The sequence below is a fragment of the Syngnathus scovelli genome, chromosome 3 (assembly GCF_024217435.2).
Source record: "Syngnathus scovelli strain Florida chromosome 3, RoL_Ssco_1.2, whole genome shotgun sequence".
NCBI lineage: Eukaryota > Metazoa > Chordata > Actinopteri > Syngnathiformes > Syngnathidae > Syngnathus > Syngnathus scovelli.
In genome coordinates, this window is record NC_090849.1 from 24,360,039 (window position 1) to 24,380,852 (window position 20,814).

General features: G+C 45.5%; 3 protein-coding genes across 8 annotated transcripts in view; all 3 read left to right on the forward strand.

Moving 5' to 3' along the window:
- Positions 1-10,571, forward strand: part of LOC125994384 (phosphatidylethanolamine-binding protein 4) — a 32,760-nt gene extending 22,189 nt beyond the window's left edge. The window contains exons 5-7 of the mRNA XM_049763704.2: positions 4,592-4,637; positions 4,872-4,979; positions 9,405-10,571. Of these exons, the coding sequence (XP_049619661.1) occupies positions 4,592-4,637; positions 4,872-4,979; positions 9,405-9,496 (246 nt within the window). The 3' untranslated portion in view covers positions 9,497-10,571. The remainder of the gene's footprint in view (positions 1-4,591; positions 4,638-4,871; positions 4,980-9,404) is intronic.
- A 161-nt stretch (positions 10,572-10,732) lies between these two features.
- egr3 (early growth response 3) lies at positions 10,733-19,639 on the forward strand. 4 transcript variants are annotated; one of them, XM_049763701.1, is made up of 3 exons: positions 10,733-12,988; positions 13,062-13,501; positions 15,169-19,639. In XM_049763701.1, the coding sequence occupies exons 2-3, from the start codon at positions 13,345-13,347 to the stop codon at positions 16,245-16,247; spliced, it is 1,236 nt and encodes a 411-aa protein (XP_049619658.1). In that variant the 5' UTR covers positions 10,733-12,988; positions 13,062-13,344; the 3' UTR covers positions 16,248-19,639. The 4 variants fall into 4 exon arrangements, with proteins under 4 accessions (XP_049619658.1, XP_049619657.1, XP_049619656.1 ...); XM_049763700.1 differs by having other exon boundaries at positions 10,733-12,984; XM_049763699.1 differs by having other exon boundaries at positions 10,733-11,816; positions 12,842-13,501.
- Positions 19,640-20,272: 633 nt separating this feature from the next.
- Positions 20,273-20,814, forward strand: part of bin3 (bridging integrator 3) — a 33,391-nt gene continuing 32,849 nt past the window's right edge. For 2 of the 3 annotated variants that reach the window (XR_007490603.2, XR_007490604.2), the window contains exon 1: positions 20,273-20,436. Coding sequence is in view for 1 of the 3 variants with exons in the window: in XM_049763703.2 (XP_049619660.1) it covers positions 20,429-20,436 (8 nt within the window). In the remaining 2 variants the exon portion in view is untranslated. The remainder of the gene's footprint in view (positions 20,437-20,814) is intronic. The other variant, XM_049763703.2, reaches the window with a different exon arrangement.

Genomic DNA, 20,814 nt, shown 5'->3' on the forward strand with positions numbered 1-20,814 from the left:
TACATTATTATCCCCCCTCCTCCTCCGCATTCTCTGGCTTCTTTTTTTGTCCTCCTCCTCCCCCGTAGTTTAGCCCACAAAAGTCATTTAATTTGTGTCACCGTTCTCAGTCTACTTTAAAGATCTATGCCATTAATAGCCCTGATTTTCACTCCCACCACGAAAACGGAAATCGTCGCAAGTGGATCTTTTAAAACAATGTCAAAAAGTTTTTACTTGACGTTGTTTTCGGCTTTTCTCAATTTTGTATCTCCGGCAAAGCCTCATCATGTTACTGCTTGTTGTTGTAGGCCGGTACGAGCTAAGATTTATTTTATTTTTTTCTGTGCCACCCCCGTCAGTGGGAAGTCCTATGGCGAGGGTTGATTTCGAAGAGGGGTGGGGGCCGGTGCATGTCGGTGTCTTGTTTACATGTTGGCCCGCTGGAGCTTCGGGTGGGCCGTGTGGGCAGCTTTGTTCAGAATCCAGGATTCCCTTCAAGTGAGTCATCCGGCCCCCCCCCACCCCCCCGCCGCCCTCAACGCCAAGCCACCGTTACCTTGGGAACTCAAGCTCGGGCTTCCCCTCAGCTGTACTAAAGTAGAGCCTCATCAGCATCCATACTCTCATTAGCTCTCATGTTGGATGAGATTAGTTTTATTAGCGTACACTCATTTTTGGCCTAACGGGGCAGCGCAGGCCAATCTGCTCTCTGAGGATTAAATGACCAGACCGGCACGGCCATTTTGCCAAGGCGCATTTGTAATGTATGCAAATGAGCCAGAATAGATGAGGGCGATAATAGCTTTGGGTGGCTAGTTTCTTCAACTAGCGATTGGACTAATAATGGGCTTCGCCGCTAATGAGCTGGCGCCAAAGACGAGCTACGTCGCGGTGTGTCAGGTGATGTCGCCCGAGTTCACTTAGTAACCGGACTGTTTATGTTTCCAGTCAGTTCATTAGCGTCGCCAAATGAGTTCCTTCGCTGAAGCCATTAGTCGGACTGGCAATCGTTAAATGGGTTAATTTGTTGATGCATCGATGCAGATCCGGAATGACTCACCCACTGGTTTTCACCCACCCTTGACTGGGGCCAATTCACCCTGCTTAGTTGATGGCCATTTAGTCCGCTTCACCACATGAAAGCTAATTAGGTGGCGTTTCCACAACGCACCAGATAACATGACGGCCAACCTGTAGAGAGAGGCCAACGTTCGAGAATACTGATTTCTCATTTGCGGAGGGTAGGGGGAAAAAAAAAATGTATTTAAGGGAACCGACAGCATTTTATGTCGTTAAGTGTGATTTTCTCTGAATTTTGATAAGCATAAATGCTCCCACATCATACTGAGTCCAAATGGCATTTATAGGTTAACGTAGTCTGCTGCCACTGGAAAATGCAAATAAACGCTTCTGGCAACTATTTTTTCATTTGGTGGAGACAGAAAAGTGGATGTGCTTCTGGCAACTATTTTTTCATTTGGTGGAGACAGAAAAGTGGATGTTGGGTTCACGAGTGTTTTTTGGGGTTTTTTTTTTTGGGTCCCCAAAGCATATATTGTCCTAGGGAGATGCTGCGTTGTTACGATCATTCAACTATATTTTTGCTAGTACGGCGTTGTCCAAAAGACTCGCAAGCTTGAGGTACTTGTCAGTAATGGATTGTTAAATTAGCCTAAGACCGATCCAGTTTCAGTCAAGTGGCAGATTCCACTCCAGTTTCGATTTCGACTCCAAACATTAGCATTAGAAGGCGTTAGCACGCGGCGACGAGACCTCCGCCACGGCAACTCTTTGCAAAGTGTACGTAAACGCTGAGTTTTCCCCGTCACTTTCAATTCGCCACCAGCCTGCAAATGAATGAGCACCGAGGCGAAGACGAAGCAGGCGCAATCGCAAGCACTTGGCTTGAGTGGAATTGGCGGGGTTGGCGGGAGGCAGGCTACAAGTCCAGCCTCAGAAATAGAGCTGTGAACACCATCTGTCATGCTCTCTCTCCCCGTCTGTTAGCCTGACTGCGAGCGAGCGAGCGAGCGAGCGAACGAGAGAACGAGGCGCTCCGAGCCGCGCTTTAGACGGATGTGGGTGCTGATTATCGTAGGTGTGGGCTTGTGCGGGGTGGGTGGGTGTGCATGGGAGGGAGGGAGGGAGGGGAGAAGCAAGAGGTGGATGCATGAGTAATTCACGTTGACAAAGGGAAGTACTCACCCACACAAGAGGAGAAGAGGGAAAAAAAGGGATGTTGGGCTAGCGCTCGGGTATTCCTGGTGAAACCGCAACGCCCGCCGACTACTTCTGCCGGACGTTATATGCATGCTTGCCTCAAAGCATTGCTCATCTGACCGACAGAGTCAATGAAATGTCGACTTGGTGGACATCACCAAATTTTCAGCTGTATCATGATAAAACCTGTCAATAAGTTTTGGGAAATTGGATGTTGCTTTAAAGCTGCAACTTCCAAAGTCAAATTATTCCTATGTATTTTTTTTATATATATATAAATAGGCTATCTATCATTTTAATTGTTCTATTTCCCGTATCTGTCAGATTCCTCCCGCCTACACTGGCTCTGAGTTAAGTATTCCCCGGTGAGAGGGTGCACGGCAGCGTCACATTGTGTGTTTTTCTTATTTCAAAGCAATATATACACGATATGCTTTCTTGGAGCCGTGAAGCACGGTGAGGACTTTCAACACCCCCAAAGTTATGTTCTTGCCGCTTTGTTTGGACTCCGCTAACATAACAATGGCCCAAAGTTGTTGTTTTTTTTTTATAAATGATATCAACTCTACTTTTTTCCCAAATGCCCAACACACCCATCACACAGTCTACTATAACTTTTTTTTCTTCTTCTAACATTTAACAACTCAATAAGAAGCTTTCAATCAATGAGCAGTCAACTTTTTTCCGTGCGATCTGCATCCCGCCCCCGCACGACAGTCCCCTGAGGTGGGCCACCCACTATGTGAGAATGTCCTGTAGATGAGTGTGAGCATCGCTCCCCGGTGAGCGTCCCTGAACTGTCATAACTGTCCTAAAAATGATTTGAAAAAAATCCCTCGAGTCGCGCTAAATTGCAACTGTTCTGCTGTTGTTTTAACGACGATACATCGTATAAGAGTAGAATTATCACGGCACGGTGAGAACAAAGCCGCACGCGCAAATGTTGACTACCTGTTGCCACGGCAACGGGCTCGCATCCTGCAGGCCTCGGGACTCTTGCTCGTTCTAAATAAAGCTTTTTGTTCTCGCTGATCACTGGATGAAATGATGAAAATTCTCCCCGCAGAAAGGACTCTTCAGAAACGCACGGGTAGTAGCGATTGCGTTCACAATGGCGCCGTGCACTTGATATTTAGCACGCTAGCGCAGGAACAGGATTATTGACACAATGACTACGCCACATCACGCAATAATTATTATTTTTTTAAAAGCCCTCACTTGTATAATCCTTGGTAAATCTTCTCCCATGTACAACAAAAGAGCGAGCCGACGTTTATGTAATTGACAAATGCGTTTGAAGAGATTCAAATGGTCTTTGCAATCTTGTCATTTTTCAAGCCATTTTTAAAGAGATCCATGATCATGCAGAATGCCTGTCATCCCAATTTTTCCGGCTCTTAATGGGGTCTTGGAGTGCCCATGTGGAGCGCCTTTGAGGGCCGTAGCGAGCTAACCACCAACTGGCAACCTCCCAAGTGATTTCCTTGATTTCCTCACTGGCATTCATCACTTTTCGAAAGGTCATCTGGGTCAACGCTATTCTCATGGTTTGACTGCTGTTCTCATTTGGCTTTTGAGCCGATGAGGTTGGGTAAAGCCCATTCATTCCGCATGCCCTCGGTGACCGGCCTTTCACTGTGTTGCGTCACAGTACCTCAGCCACCCTGCGGGGGGAGCCTGCGCGTGGAGAGACAGGCGACTCTGGCAGGTGCTGCTGAGACGAGATACCCACCCTGCGCCGCTGACGGGGACTTCCGTGTTTACTTCAAGTGGTTTTGGGGCCATTTCACAGACAACATATTTAGCCCTTTTCCTCCCACTCGAGGATGCGAGCGAGCGAGCGAGCGAGCAGCCAAGCCTATTAAACAAACGTTCCTGTGAGCAATTTGCATGGCGCGCAGCATCTGTGCGCTGGCCCGGGATGAGCCAGTTGAACTTGACATGTGCATAATGATTTTGCGGCTGTGCATATGACATCTGATGAAGATGCAACCTGCTGTTACAAACACATTTATTTTCCCTTATATGAATTGATTAGGTGCAGGTTTTTAATTTATGACAAATGCACTACTGTGCAACAGTCTTGGGCAAGCAATAGATTTGTTCACGGAAATGTTATCGTGATCATGACTGTATATAAAATCTACACACCCCCTGTTGTTTTTATGATGTGTTGTAATTGTATATAATTGTTTTTCAAAACTGGGGCTATTTTTCTTCAGCTGGAACTGTAGCCTCAGTCAAGATGGAAATAATTAGGAACAGTTCTAAATTCCAGTCAGTGTTGGCACAAAAATCTTCAGGATTCTGCTAGAAAGGGAAAAAAAAAAGTTATTAAAAGCCTATTAGAAACATTGAACACTGCTAACCAACATGTTTTTTTGAATAGGGAAGTTCACTGAAGAATGGAGACTTAAGAGGGCTCACAATCACTGGTAAGTTTATTTTTTAAATATTTGCATGTATTATATTTTTTAACTCATTTACAGTCAATGAGACATGTCTTAGTTGACTCAATTTGCAGCGACAATCATGCAGTTTGAGCTTAAACTTGCCTCATTGTTATAATCGCATTTATCACCGTGTGTGACTGCATTCATCAGCCATCGCTCCGCTAATTCCTTTGTTTTGCTCCCCCCCTACTGCCCGCCCGCCCCCTCCCAATGCAGAGTACGCTCCTCCAACTCCACCACGGCATAGCGGTTTTCATCGCTACCAGTTCCTGTTGTTCAAGCAATCGCAGGACGTGCCGGCCCTCGGGTCGCAGACGTCAAGAGGTAATGATTCTCAGAGGTCACCGCCCCTCTGACCCCTAAAACCTCATCCATCATACGAGGGCTAATCAACGCGACTGCCAACACGTTGTTGAATCAGCAATAAAAGCAAACACGGAAAGCACATAATGTAACATTTCTATACGTTTATGGCCTACTGGAAATGATAGTGGTCATGTACCCAAAGAGATGAAAAAAAGAAAGTCTATTGAATTTAAAAGCCAAATAAGTTTTATGTGAAAAGAGTACTTTCAAACTAGCGGCGCCAAAATGTTGAGACGGAAAATAATGTGAATGTTCAAGGATGCAGTGCATCTACTTGTCCACAAGAGGCGCTATTGATTTACTCAACTAATTGGCGGAAGATTCAGCGAGACAATTTGTTACGTACCATTTAATCTTGCATCAATATTGTGTGCCAAGGGTGGTCAGATTTGAAGTTACAATGACATTTTCGGTCAGAACAAATTCACTTTTTAATTTACTTTACAAACTGTCATTTCATTTGGTTAAAAAAAGAATACCTTTGAAAATTTGGAAGTCAATGATTCATAACATGATGCGTGTGTTTGAAAAGAGCTATTCTTTTATTTTGTTGAGGTTCTTGTACTTGTTGTCCCCCAAAGGTGGGTCTGTGCGGGCGGGATACACAGAACCAGCCCCACGATCAGGCGTGTCTGGCTGTCTGTTGTGCTCGGGTTCCGGCCGATGATGTGAGGGCGGTTTGAGTCATGAATGAGTGCAGCTGCCACTCTCTGCTGTTTTGGAGCTTTGACACCTACGTCACTAATCAATGCCGGCACGCTGTTTGTTTGATGTGTGTGAAGGGTTTGAAAAGGAGCAGAAGATTCTTCAAGTATTCACAATGTCAAACATGGTTAATATCGAGAAATCTTAGCATGAATAATCACCTGCTGTTGTTTTATGATTTTTGCGCAAACAGAAGAATGCATTTTCAGCGCCCCCCCTTTCTCATTATGAAGCTTCTGAACCCACCCATATTTACTCGTCTGGATTGCTGTAATTGACCCGGATGACTTCCTCTCCTTAGCAAAGTCTTCTTGCTGTCAAAAAGAAATCAAATTACAAATTTTATTCATGAAACGTTTAATATCAGTTGTCGAAATAGCCATTTTTACTGGTATTGTCTTTTTAAGATCATTATTTTTATTTATTATTATAAATTATTCTTATTTTATATTATATTTTAATACTAATATCAATTAATCAAATTAATATTATAAAATTATTTGATTTATTATTATTAGTATGCGCAATGGTTCTGAGAATCAACTTGGGAATAATTGCTGAATTGGAAGTGGTCCTGTTAGCTTCGTTTTTGGCAGAACTTGTGCACCGTTCATAAAGACAGAAACAGAGGGTCTCGGGTAATTGATGACGAGATGATGTCCGTGCCTACTTGTCTGCTGCCGCGCTTTGGTCGTCTGAGGAGGACTTTTGTCTCGCACCTGCTGCAATTGGACTGGCCTCCGCTTGGCTTTGACAAGGTTATCCCTGCACACGCGCACACACACGAGCGGAGGGAATCCCATGTCTCCCCACCTCCTCCGTTAAGTATGTTCACTTATTAGCGTCTGTCCTCCCTCCCATGTGCAGCGACACAGAGAGCATTTGTCAGGCCCGTGACATTAATTGATGTGATTTACAATGGGAGAGCATTTAGTCGTGGGTGGGTGGGAGACTCCTAATGATCATTTTCCACTTCCAGCAGCGCAGTCGTTGACTCAATTTGATTGCAAACATGTTGTCCCTTGTTTTCTTTTCATCTGGGGCAACGTCTTTAGTTAATGGGGGGGGGGGAGGAACGGTGGGAGTCTCCTGTGTCTCCTGCGTTCAACTTGTAAATATGGGTCAGTGACCTGATGGAGATAGTTGAAAGAGGGGGGGGGGGGGCTCTTGGCTTCAGGAAGAGATGATGGGGGAATCCCCGGTGCCAGCGTAGGGGGGGCGGCCATTGGGCATCGTGGCCCTCGCGATGCTTGTTAGCCACTTTGGCAAGCTCCACCGGGTTTGCAAAAGGATGTGATGCCGAAAGGGAGGGGGGGGGGGGGGGGGCTGTCTTCTCATCTTTCGGGGGCCCGGCATCGACGTCATTGGCTGAAAGGGAAGGTTGAAAATGACAACAATCTCGATTCCTTGTTCCCAAAATGTGAACCTGATGATCATACGGCGCCAATGACAGTGTAGCGGAGGGCGGGCGGCTTGAATGGTGTTGCTCATCTTGCCTTCTCGAGCCCACACTGCCAGCTCAGCACACTCCACAGTAATTGAAGCCATTTGCAATGTTGCACTGCGGTAATGGGCAGATCCATGTCTACCACCCACCCACGGCCTCTACCATTAATCAGAGCGCCACAGCCAGAATTTTGGGCTTCTGCGGCAGAGAGCACTTTGACGCTTTACGCTTTACCTTCTTCTTTTATTTCTTTCTTTATTTCTTTCTTTCTTTATTTATATAGTATATATATATATATATATATATATATATATATATGCACAAACATGCACACACGCACACACACACACACACGCACACACACGCACACATACATACTTGCGACTGTGACTTCCTGGTCAGACTGTCATTTGAAATGGAGATTTGGAATATTTGGGAGTTAAATGAGGGGGAGAGAAAAAAAAAAGTGTGACCAAAGCGTGAGCCAGACGAAAGCGGAGGCAGCAGGAAGACGCTCACATCACCTTTCATGTCCGCCACTATCTGTCCTTTCCATTAGCGTTGAGATGGGAGCGGTGGAAACATGTTCTCCGCACTCCAAACACACGGCAGCCTATTTTAAGATGGCTCGTACCAGCCGGTGATAACGCAAGCGATACTGAAAGTTCCGATGGATAGCCAAGCCGGGTTTTGTCATCCCGCCGCAATGGTCGACGCACGTCAACGCGTTTGTGCATGTCAATAGAGTCCAATCTGCCACTTGACTCATGAACCGGTATCAAGTGACAGGAGTACGCTTCTCGCCTCCCCTCCTCCCTCCCCACCTGATATTGTCTTCTGAGGGTGAGGGGCCTTGTTCCACACCTGCGGGGGTGGCGCATTATCTGGCGTGGAACGCCGTGGCCCACCTTTCAGGCAGGTCGCTGGACTCCATTGCCCTCACATGATGATCGGAGCCCTTTCTGTCAGATCATCGTATTCACTCTGAGTGACAGAGCGGCCGTTTTTCTTTGATTTCTTATGCTCCACCTGTACTCATTGTAATTTGTATCTTCGGCCGTAATAGTTGATCATTAAAGATCATCGCCCGCCTTCAACACACCTCTAATACGAACGAACGGCCGCGGGTGAATCTTTCCCAGATGTCCTTTGTGATGCCGGCGGCGGCGGACGTGGAGCGCGTCTCCCTCCCTGATGGCGAAAACAGCCGCAAACGGCAGAGGCAACAAAAGAGCCGGTCCGCAGTAACGTTCGGATCCGAGGCAGAGCCCGACTCAACTGTGAAACTATTCTTTCTACAGATTTGGAGCGCTTCAATCGTTGGCTCGCGTTCTATAAGATTCTTTTCCAGTACTGTCCAGCTGTTTTTTTAATTATTCCAAATGGAACTAGTGGAATGTCAGCGATTTCCTGGATTCGGACAGGATTTTCTTTTATGTACAGCAGAACACATGAAGATGCTCTCGCGTAGTTATTTCGCTCTCTCGCTTGCGTTGTGTAGCACAATGGCAAGTGTGGATTTTTTTCGGTTAAGGGAAAAGGCAAACTGTGCTGGGAATTTTAGGTTGTCCAAAATCTTAAGCCGTGATATTGTCATAGCAGCCGGATTCGCCGTCTGGTGTTTGTTTAAAAGGAGAGGGAAAGGGGGAAGAAAAAAAAGAAAAAAGTGCAGGCGACTGAATCATATCATCTTGCGTTGCCACCTCCATCATTACTGCAACATGTTTTATTTTCAGCAGTGTGTGTGTGACTCACAGCTCACTTAGGCCTTAAACATCGACGGAGCGCTCATGACAAATACAGCAGGGATTGCAACGCTTGCCTCGTAGTGGATGTTTGCGTAACAATCCGACCGCAGTCCGTTCCGTTGCATTTGGTCGTCTTGCAAAATCACATTTCCCATTGGGATTATTATTATTACAATTTTTTATTTTTTTTTTAAACGCAAAGACACCAAAGGCTAAGCTACGGAATCACTTCTGCTCAGTCACTTAAAAGCAAAAAAAAAAAAAGGTACTTGGACACCACGGAAGTTTTTATTGCTTGAATCGGCATTCTTCTTCTTCTCTTTCCGAAAAAGAGAAAGCGAAATGAAACACAGCGAGTTGAAATGAGGTCTCCGTGTCACAAATTTGGACGATGTCACGAGATTTTTCATTCAAGATGAAATGATCTAGCCGGAGATGTAAATATATTATATATATTTTTTTATGTTTGTGTCTTTCTGTCAGGTCAATGGGATGTGGCGTCCTTCATCCTTGATCACGCTCTGGGATCTCCTGTGGCCAGCGTGCAGTTTCTCACGCAAAACTACCAAGACTAAAGATCTCCTGAAAGTTGGAATTAATTACAGATGCACAATTGTTTTGGCGCTTATCACATCTGTTTATCTTAATGTATTGTTTCCTCTTTGTGTTTTCCCTCTTGCATGCATTTCGACGATCACATGACGCTGTTGCGTGAGATTTTTGGAAAATAGGCTTTCACCTCACTGGGGGGGGGGATTTCTTATTAGTTTCCGAAGTCTGTCGATGAGAAAAGGAAAAGGGCCTCTGATATCGCAAGCCGGTGTGGAAAGAGTCGCTTCTAAATCAGGGGCGGAAACACGTCAGGGCCCAAAATAGGAAGTAGGAGGTGAAACTGAGACCGCAGCACAACCGGATGCTGCAGTGGAACTAAAAGTGACATGATGGCAAGATGGGTGGGTGGGGGGGCGCTTGGTGGTTTACAATTTATTTGGTGAAGGGGACTTACCGTGTGTTGTGTTTTTGTTTGCATTTTTCCACTGACCCGTCAGCTGAATTGGAAACAACTTCTAGAGAAAATCTCGTCCGTCCAAACACGTCCTTGACTTTGACTCCATGAACCCGTTTTGAACTTTGGAGACTTGCATAAGAGACCCACCTGGCAGGTCAACTTTTCAACCCTTCCACTCGCGGCTACTTTTCCGACTTCTTTGTAGCGGGCGGGTCGGAGTAAAGTATTGGTTTCTAACCAGCACCTCTCCTCTGGGATGGGCTTGTATCAATAGCGCAGATTTCTGAATCTCCATCAAGGACTTTGATGTTGTGGTGATCAATCCTTTGATTAACCCCAGTTTGGTGTCTCCTCAGTGGTCCAGGCAGGAGTAGGTAATGTTCCTTTGGTGGATAAGCCAGCCTTGGTAAAGCCCCAGCGTGCCCTTCTGATGAACCCTCCGAGATCATTGATCAATTTTGTTTGCTTCCTGGTCCAAAGCCCCGCAAACAAAACAACTCTTGAGTATCCATCACGTGGAACGTCGCTCTCCACCTTGATGTTACCTATCAAATATTTTCACAATTGGCATGCAGGCTATAAATCCACACACTCATTGTGTAACGTGCCAAGTGGAAGAGAATAATCACGCCCCCCCCCCCCCCCCCCCCCCTCCAAAAAAAAACAACAACTAAAAAAACACCTACTTGGAATGCATCAGCAATCCAGCCCTTTGCCAAGATTTTGACTTGAAAAATCAAAACGGCGCTTTTGCTTCCATTCATATCTGGACGCCCGGGCTGCCAGAAACAACTGGATTTGTCACCGTTTTATTTTTACTCCGAACGTCAAGCGCATTGACAGCTGTCATTCGCCGACCCCGGAGAATATCGCAAATGTATTCAATACCTTCTTAATGTATTCAAACTTTGATTAATTCAAATGAAGGAGTTTAATCAATTCCGTTGCCTAACCGAGACAAAAAGTGATCTAATAAGCGCAACGGCTTTTCTCCCTCACCGTTGAAGAACTGACTTGATTTCACTGGAGGATTGGAAACATAAATGCGACATAAACACGCTTTATTGTGACGCTGTGTCTCGCTGAGCAATGACCTGTATTGACTGCAGCGTGGGATCGCGACGTTGGCTTCGAGGGAAAGTCACAAACGCATCTTTGCTTTAATCAACATTAAACACTGCATAATGCAACGCCGGCTTGGACTTGTTCTGTTCTGTCATCCAAACTCACCTTGAGGCATGAAAAAAGTCAAAATAACATCGCATTATCGATCTTCCACTTTGAGCCTTCCTTCCGAGGCCAGGAAAAAGAAAAAGTCATTTGACTATAGGGTAGGCCTGGGTTTTCCATGAGCTGGATTGGGTGGCTGTGCACGCTGTGTTGGAAAGAGGCTTTAGCGCAGGTACAAGGTCAGGTGTTTCCAAGCAAGCGATCACTCGGGCTTTCCCCATCTGCGCTGGATGTTTATCACGGACTAAGAGCTTTGTCTTTCGCTCGCTCTCATTGGTTTACATTGATAAACGCCACGCTGCTCTTCTATCAGGTTTCCTCAAATAGTGGCTCCCACTCGAAACGTGTTCCACTTGAACAAATAAACACCTCTCCCCAAATAGATGCTTCCTCTTAGGGCAAAAATGAAAAAAAGTGCAAAACGTAGCTGAGTCTATGCGGCTAACAAAAACAGCAGGACCAAACATACAGAGATGATTTTATTTAAGTTATGCAAAGACAGCATATTTTCAGTAATGTATCATCTGTGCTATATTTAATTCAATAAGATCAATAGACGTCAGTAATCCCGTAACTGAATCACGGTTTATTTTGCTGATTGAAGCGTCCAGCCTGGGCCAGGGAAGATGCTGCTCGTCCACTCACTGGTGCAACTGGTAATCATAACACACACACATGCACACACCACTGCCACAGTTTGTGCAAGTCCCCAAAACACAAAGCATGACTCAGACCAACCTACACACTTTTTACACACTTATGCTTCAATGAGAAGCTATTATTAATTTCTCGGGTCGGAATATTCACATTTCTTTGTTATTCCTTTGGTTGGTATTTCGCGCGTGTGTGCGTATAATGTTCCGTCTCAAGTTTAAAATGAAATATATCACACACTATTACTAGTTGACATATACTGTTTATTAACCATATACAATGAGTGCAGTAAGAAGAAAAAGAGAAGTTATTGTGGTATTTTTAACTTGTTTCCTTCCCACAACTTTGCTTGGCAAAAAGCAGCGCCGTGACGTTTTGTCTACAGTCATCGTGTCTGCGGCTTTAGATCACTTTTCCACTACTACGACTTCACCCGGAACTTGCCCATATTGGGCAGGGAGGGGGCGTGACCGGACGGCTCCTTATTTGGAGTTTCCACGTTGTGATGGTCACGTGGGCCGACCTAACCCCGGCTCCAAAGCAGGGTGCCTTGCTTCAATGTTGACAAAACCATCATGTGCGTCAGCTGACGCTGTCCGTGCATGTTGACTGCCTCTTTTTGTTGCGATACGCTCCATTTACATAGTTAAAAGTGTCCAAAAAGTTTCTAGTCCTTGGAAGAAGAAGAAATCCATGCGATTGTGATCGTAATTCTAGTGATTGAATGCCGAGCTCCATTACGGCAACTTGACAGTACCCAAAAAGTACACTTGATGATTACCTTATTTTAAAAAATGTAAATAGAAGAGAGACACGGGGAGATATGTTGTGAGGGAAGAGGTTTATGCAAGTTTAAAAACAAAAAATCAAGTACATTCCAGCATCGGTAGTCTTTGGATCTTTTCGAAATTTGAGAAAAAGACCGAGTGTCATCACGTAAACTGCAGGCAGGATTGAAACCGGCAACCTCATCACCGTCTGCCCCGTTACGTTACCTCTCGTTACCATTTCCTTCTTCCACTTGCAGTTTCCACGGAGCTGGCCGGGCGACGCGCGGGGAGCCTGGGAAGCCGAGCTCTCTGTCCATATATGGGCATCTACGTCACGCCAAGGTTCCAGCCCACTATTAATGCCGCCCGCCCGCCCGCCCGTCACACTGAAGTCTCCCCAGTCAGTCAGTCAGCCAGCCAGCCAGCTCCAATAGAGCAAGTACACCGCCGCCACTCATTTTTTTTTTTTTTGCACAGTCCACTGGAACCACAAGCAGCCCACAAAAGGCATCCACGCCGGTCCCGAGTCATAACAAAATAGTCGCAGGGGTACACGCACGGAAGCGTCGACGCATCGGGCGGGGAGGAGATCAACTAAACATCAACAAGATAAACTTCGGAACGCACCAGGAGCCGCCGCTGCCGCCGCCGGAGTCGGAGCCCGACTCCTCGCACCTGACTCCCGGAGGGGGATATACATACGGCGGCCCCCTCCCTCCCTCCTTCCCTCCACATCCATGTCGGAGTGACTCGCAGTGCTATGACCGGGAAAGTGGCGGACAAGCTTCCTCTTACCATGAGCAGTCTAATAAACAGCATCCCCGACAGCCTGTACCCAGAAGAGGACGTTCCCACCTCCATGAACATTTTCACCAGCACGGAATCTATTAACCACTACTCGCAGATGAACGCGGCGGGTAAGAACAAGTGGCGTTTCTTCTTCTTTTCAACAAAAAAGCCTCTTTATTTTGCAAATTTATTGAAGGAAGTTGTAGAGGAGCACCTGTTAGCACGCTGCTCTCCGCGCCGCGCGCATTCCGCCGCTCCACCGCTCGATTGGGACACAAGTTGGAACGACACACACCTGTGGAAGCCCAATTAAATGGAGGTTATATGCTATTTTTATTTCGGATTTAATGAATAAATATAGTTGCGGGTTATTTAAAAAAAATGCCCTTTCAAAATCCGCCACGCGATTGCTTTAATTATTATAAATACTAAAGCGAAAATGTCCGTTTCTACACGCACCGCTGATTTATAACAAGCGACGGAAACGTGCCCGTTAAAATGTCTTCTAAATAAAAACCAAGCCATTATTGAGGCTGACTTGCTAAATATATTTGACGTGATCCTTCCAAGGCAGACAAGACGCAAGACAAGCAGGCCCGCGCGAAACCTCCTTTTGTGGAGTAAAACCGCGAGGCCCCGTTTCCACCTTAATCCCGATGATCGCGTTTATTTCCTAATTCCGTCGCCGCGAAGCGTTGCGGTTGCCGCACATTGGCAGGAAATCAATCAGCAATCATTGTGCGTGCGTCTCCGCGTTGCACACAATGCATGCACTTCAAGATTTTAATATTTACGCCCACCTTAAATTGTGCTTAAAATAAAAGCAGCATCTCAAACCGCGCGCGCGCGCGCACACACACTCACGCTGAATGCTTCACTTAGGGCAAAAAATATACGCCTATACACCCTGTATAGCTGTAATGAATGAAAAAAAGATGACAGCAAATTATTTGCACGTATTTTTATTTTGTCCAAAAAATGTACAAAACGTGATGCAATTTCAAAAAGTTGTTATATTATGACTTGCAGATTTCAGGTGTGTTCTCGTAATTCCCCTACACTGTCATAAAAGCAAATATAATAGAACACACTTGTTTGATATTCCCGTTCAAAAATCTCACAAGTGAAATGAGACATCCATTGTAAAATAAATCTTAAAATAAAATGACAAATGTACGCATCGGTATTATATACTTGACATGCTCAAGTATTTAAGGTTTCTCTTTTGCTAAATTCCTGTAATTACAAGGAGTGGCATTAAAATGTATCATATTTTTGCATGTGAAATTGTTTTTGGGGAGGATTGGGTGAGTCTGTGTAGTATCTTTGACACGTGTCAGATTCATTGTGGTTGACTTGAATATCTGATGACGCTCATTAATTTAAAGATGCTTAGAAGTCCCTCACTCCTCTTCTATTATGTACAGATGTGTGTCGAATAAAGGCGCCCCCCCTCCCTCCCCGCCCTCCCCGTGAGGGAGTCGGATGATGTTACCATTGAGTTTGGCTGCCCTCCTGAGGGACACAATGGCTGGATCAAAGGGGGTGTTTAGGTTGTGATTTATGAGGGCTTGCGGGATCGCAGAGGGACAGTCGCCTCTGCTTTAGATGCAGAAGTCACTCACTCGAATTTAGTGCTCGGACGCCACTGGCCTTTCCGTGTGAAACGTGAAGATTTCCAGTCAGGACAGGACTTCCAAAAGTCATGACTTGAATTAGTTCCACCCCGAGTGCAGTTAGCGATGCTGACGGAACCCATGCGGATTACTTGTTGCTTTGTTTTGCTCTAACCTAGATAATATCATGGATATAGGCATGGGAGGCGAGAAAGCCGGTGGAGAGATTCAGTACGGCTCCAGCTTCCAGTCCAACCGGAGCGGGCAGACCGTCACCTACCTGGGCAAGTTCGCCTTCGACACGCCTCCCTCGGGCGGCATCGGCGGCTCGGGCTGGTGCTCCGACAACAACATCATCAGTCTGGTCAGCGCGGGGATCCTCGGCGTTTCTCCGTCGTCGGGCACGGTAAGCGCCCAGACGCCGTCCTCGGCGGCCGGCATGGGAGGACAGAACTCGGACATGGAGCAGGTTTACGGGCCGCCGCTGCCCGCCTACTCCACCTGCGGCGACCTATACCAGGACCAGGTGTCCTTCCACCACAGTCCCGCCGGCGGCACGGCCCTGGCCTACCCCGCCAATGACTATCACTCCACGTCCAAAGGCTCCATGGACGGCAGCCTCTTCTCCATGATCCCCGACTACAACCTCTTCCATCACCAGGGGGAGGTCAGCGTGATGGAGCACAAGCCCTTCCAGACTATGGACCCCATCCGGGTCAACCCTCCGCCCATCACCCCTCTGGAAACCATCCGAGCGTTCAAAGACAAGCAGCAAATCCACCCGGGTTTCATCGGCGGCCAGCAGCACGCTCCTTCCCACCACCCTCCCCCGCAAACTCTGACGCTCAAACCCATCCGGCCGCGCAAATACCCCAACCGGCCCAGCAAAACGCCGGTCCACGAACGTCCGCACGCCTGCCCGGCGGAGAACTGCGACCGGCGCTTCTCGCGTTCGGACGAGCTGACGCGCCACCTGCGCATCCACACGGGCCACAAGCCCTTCCAGTGTCGGATATGCATGCGCTCGTTCAGCCGCAGCGACCACCTGACCACGCACATCCGCACGCACACCGGCGAGAAACCCTTCTCCTGCGAGTTCTGCGGACGCAAGTTCGCCCGCAGCGACGAGAGAAAGCGACACGCTAAGGTTCACCTGAAACAGAAGGACAAGAAAGCGGCCGACAAGGGCAACGGAGTGCTCGGGAGCCACAGTTCCCCGCCCGGCTCCTGCGGAGGCCCCACCATGGGGCCCTCGTGACCTTCGCTCCCTGCTCACGGACCGGAGTCTGACCCTTACATCGGCTCGGGGCAACGGGGCCGCCGGGCCCAGGACAAGAAACGCTACGGGTGACTCTCGCTCGCATCCTCTCCCGTTTTGAGATGGAAGTCTGAGGGGGGAGGGGAGGAGGCTGCACCGCCAACCTGGGAGAATCTTAGTACATTCCGCCCAAAAAGCCATGGAGCATCCACGCCCTCTGCCCCCGGTTCCCCTTTTGTACATTTCTTAACCGAGAGCAAGCCAGAATCGATCGCAGCTATCGAAACGGACAAAGTAAATATTAAGAGAGGAGCAAAGTGAAAGGGTGAGTTGTCTGAGATGTATGCATTCCTTTTCCTCGGCTGTTAAAAAGTGCAATTGGTTGTGTTTGTGTGCTGTCATGGACACCTTATTAGTGGCACTTGTCTTTTTTTGGTTTCATTTGATTTTTTGTTACCGTGTGGTGTTTTTTATTCTATTTGAATGTTGTTTTCTCCAATGAATGTGCCAAATGTGTTGTAGTAACTCAGCCAACCTTGGTTTTTTTTTTTGTGCCTGATATTTACCAAACTTGAGTGAGATCTGCGTCCGCGTAGGGTTCAAAGAAAGGTCAGACTCCAAAGTCTCTCAAATTCTTTTCTTTTTTTTTTGATTTCGCACCATCAAGTTCAGTTGAAACGGAGCAGGTGTCAAACTAGCATGTTACATGTCGGAGGAATGGTTCCTTCTACTTGCCAGTATTTGCATAGCATTCAAAATCCAAATCATTTTCAAATGCTAAGTCGAAGCCAACAAGGAAGTTTCTTGTTTTTTTTGTACCATATTTAAATTTGTATGCAAGTTACTGCCGTTTGTGTCATGCGCTCAAACGCACCATAAAAAAAAAAAAAAAAAAAAAAGGTTTTGTACATATATGTGCATGCTACAATGCACAATATGTTAATCCAACATATCTGCATTAATTAAAAGAGAAGCTTTGGACTGAACGCTTGTTGAGGTTATGTTTTAAAGTTAATTTAAGAAAAAAAAATTGGTAAAGCCTTCTTCCATTTTGGAGAGGCTAAATGATTGCATAATTTCTCAAACCTCTGCGTAAACCAACATTTTTCTCAAGTGGTATTTTTTGTTGTTGTTGTTGACCATTGTGCTGAAAGGAGGTTGAAAAGACACAAAATGTCTTCTTCCACCAAACAATACTCACATTTGGGCCAAAAAGATACACTAGTCGTCAAAAGCTGACCCGATTTCTTTCCCGTTTATGAAACAGTGAAATGTGAAAATGAACGTGTGAATTTGACGTCAGTCGACAAAAGCCGTGAAATGTTATTTCATGAATATAAATGTGCATTTCGGGACCAATAGCCACTTTATGGATAATATAATTATATATCTTCTCCAGAAGCATTGAGTCTGGCTGGCAGATTTTTTTGTTCATTTTTTTTTTTTTTTTTTTGGGTGCAGGAATCAGTTGTGCTTGTTAAATTGTATTGGAGCGAGACTTTCCGACATATTGCGATCAAGTATTGGCGAGCGAGGGTGAAACAGAAAGTTGAACAGAGAACGCGTTGTAGTAAGAAGCGTCACCCGTTTTCGCCGCTGAGCTTCCTGGCCGGCGTCCATGCACTGACGTTCCAATTATTTTGGCCTGACGGGGTCTTTTCTCAACTCATCTACATGGATAAATGAACAGGCACCCAGAGATTTGAACACATCAAATGGAGAGTGAAGGGGGGGGGCACAATTTTGAAAAGTGCCATCAGATTGTTGGCGAGATTTCTTTGAAGAAAGGTCATGTAGCAACTCTTCCCATGCAGTAAGCACAAAGCAATATTTAGATGATGTGAGTAGATAGAGAAAGCTATTTATGTTTAATGTAATATTGATGTTTTGAGCGATTACGTAGCAGGGCTGGGGAACCTTTTTTTCTATAAACTGATGATTACAAAAAAGGAAGGATCTTTTTTTAACAATAATTCCTCTGATGTTTTTTTTTTTAATGGAATGGTTCCCCAGCACTGTTATAGATTATATATATATATATATATATATATATATATATATATATATATATATATATATATATATATATATATATATATATATATATATATATATATATATATATTTGACCGCCTCCCCCCCTTGAAAAAAAAGCTATTCTTGAATTGACACTTGCATAGTGAGAATGGATGTGTTAAATTATATAGTGAGTGCGGCCTCCTCGCCGACGCATTGTGTTGAGGAATGCGCCGCACGGTTTTCTTTCCATGACTAAATGAAGCCGTGTAATTACAACCTCACGTATTCAATATGTCATTGGTCACATCCTCTTGACTGTCATTTCTGTATTTTTTTGTTGTTGTTGTAATGAACAGATGGATTCACGCTCTCCTCATTCCCACCCACTCACTACAGTTTGGTGGTAGCAGAAAAATAATCCTCCCGTGTGAATCCTATAGATTTTTTGTTTTGTTTTGTTTGTTTGTTGAATATTAAACAATCACCACTCGGAAAACGATATTGTTTATATTTTTACAAAAACCGGAGGGTGGAAATACGCCTCATCTTCCTTCTCGGCTTCACGTTGGACACCGGCCAACATCAGCAGCCATTTTGGTGCCAAACTGGGTTGCAGGGTTGGCTGATCAAAAACAATATGCCATGATAACTCCAAATCACAGAAGAAAAAAAAAAAAAAGTGACCTCAGTCTGCTCACGAGTGGAAGGCAGCCGTATGCTAATGTTTGTGTTTAAATTGTCCGACTGGGCTTGTGCGGAGATAGTTCAGGCTACTCACTCATGGGGTGGCTTCAGGAATCTCGTGGCTATCTAGGGCAGTGGCTCTCAAACTGCCCCCTTCCCTTCCCTTCCAAGAGAAGGAGGTACGTCGTGTCTTTCCTGAGGGGGAAACCAAAAAAGGTTTGAGCAACACTGATCTAGGGCAACACACGCGCACTGTTTTTCCGTTGTGTTGTGTTTCCTTTTCATGGCAGTATATCCTCGTGTTTGCATGTGCACGGAAATGTTCCCAAGCGCTGCCTGCCCGATGTCGTGGGCGGCGTTCATTTTTTTTTTTATTATGCATGAAAATACAACGGGTGGGAATAATGGGATACGAACCATTCCAGGATGGACAATTTGAGACGCACACTGGGATAACTGTTCTGTTTTTTTCTTTCTTTTTTGTTTTTTTAAAGGAAAACAAGAGGTCTTGTTTGAAATGTCGTGGATGTCTTTGGACTATTTTCATGTTTCTATTACCTTACAATAAGGTCCTTTTATGACGAGCTGAATATTGAAATGAATTTTACTCTATCCTTGTTTACTTGTCATGCAAATGTTTTGTCATTTCTATGTAAGTACTTGAATAAAGAAAGATACCGCATACTGAACATCCGGTTCGCTACACATGCATTCATCCATTTTGTGTACCGCTTATCCTCATTAGGGTCACACGACACCAATATGAGCTCCGTCGGAAAGGTTTCAGGACAAGTGTCTCACAAGCTATGGTTTGAATCAGAGTCATCTTAATTGACCAATTATGTTAAAACGTGAGTAATTTGTCTTTGGTGGTTTGATCCTAATCGGATCTTTACTACCAAAGTTTTAATAGAGTAATCTGCTCTGGAGTCTGATGGACTTTCCAAGCCTTCGTATGCTCCTCAGACTGGTTCTCCTGCAGCTCCTTCCACGTCTTCAAAACAGGTCCCTTGACATACTTGGGAAAGCCAGTTCAGGTGAGTCATGAGATTGCTCCAGCATAGCCATTTTCTCCAGTGCCAGATGCTCAAGGCTTTGCGAGCAGGTGACCTTCCAACACTCTCGCTTCTTCTCACGCACTGAATGAAACAAACGTCACATGCAGGATGTATTTGTGTATCTTTATTTTCTGACAATTATTTTGAACGAACAACCGTTTAGAGTCGCGCACCAAATCAAAACAAACCAATTTGTGCAATGTGAAGAATAAAAGTGAATTTAGGCGAGATTACAAGTTTGAGTCGCGACGCTTCCCTCCCTTGGAGGAAACCCAAGCGGCTGGCTGGCTGGCTGGCTGGCTGGCTGGCTGGCTCATCGTCCAACTTCCTGTTTGATGCCCCGTCGTTCAGCTAAGCGGGATGAGTTCCTGGAAAGAAAACACAGTAGCCCATTGAAACTGGATTCAAAGTTCAACAAAAATGAGCTGGTAAGTCACAATTTCCCCCCGACGCGAACGATTCGGTTGTAGGCAGTCTTGATACAGCTTGAAACGATACATTGAGCAAAGCCGAGCAGGGCTTTGGCTATTTCCTGGTAGCATAACAACTTATGGCTAAGTTAGCATTAGCGTCTATCTAAGCCCTGCTCAGTGTTTCTATGTTCATTTTATTTGAACAGACATATTATGTACGTGGTTGTCGTGTAGATCGTCTGAGTTAATGCAATATAACTCCTTTGGAACACTTTGTTGACTATATTCCCGCTAAGGGTGCTAAGCTAACTCGGCTTTGCAACGACGCAGGAATTGTACACGTAAAAATGTATGGATTACAATTTTATTCTTTATTCTGTGCTTTGCATTATT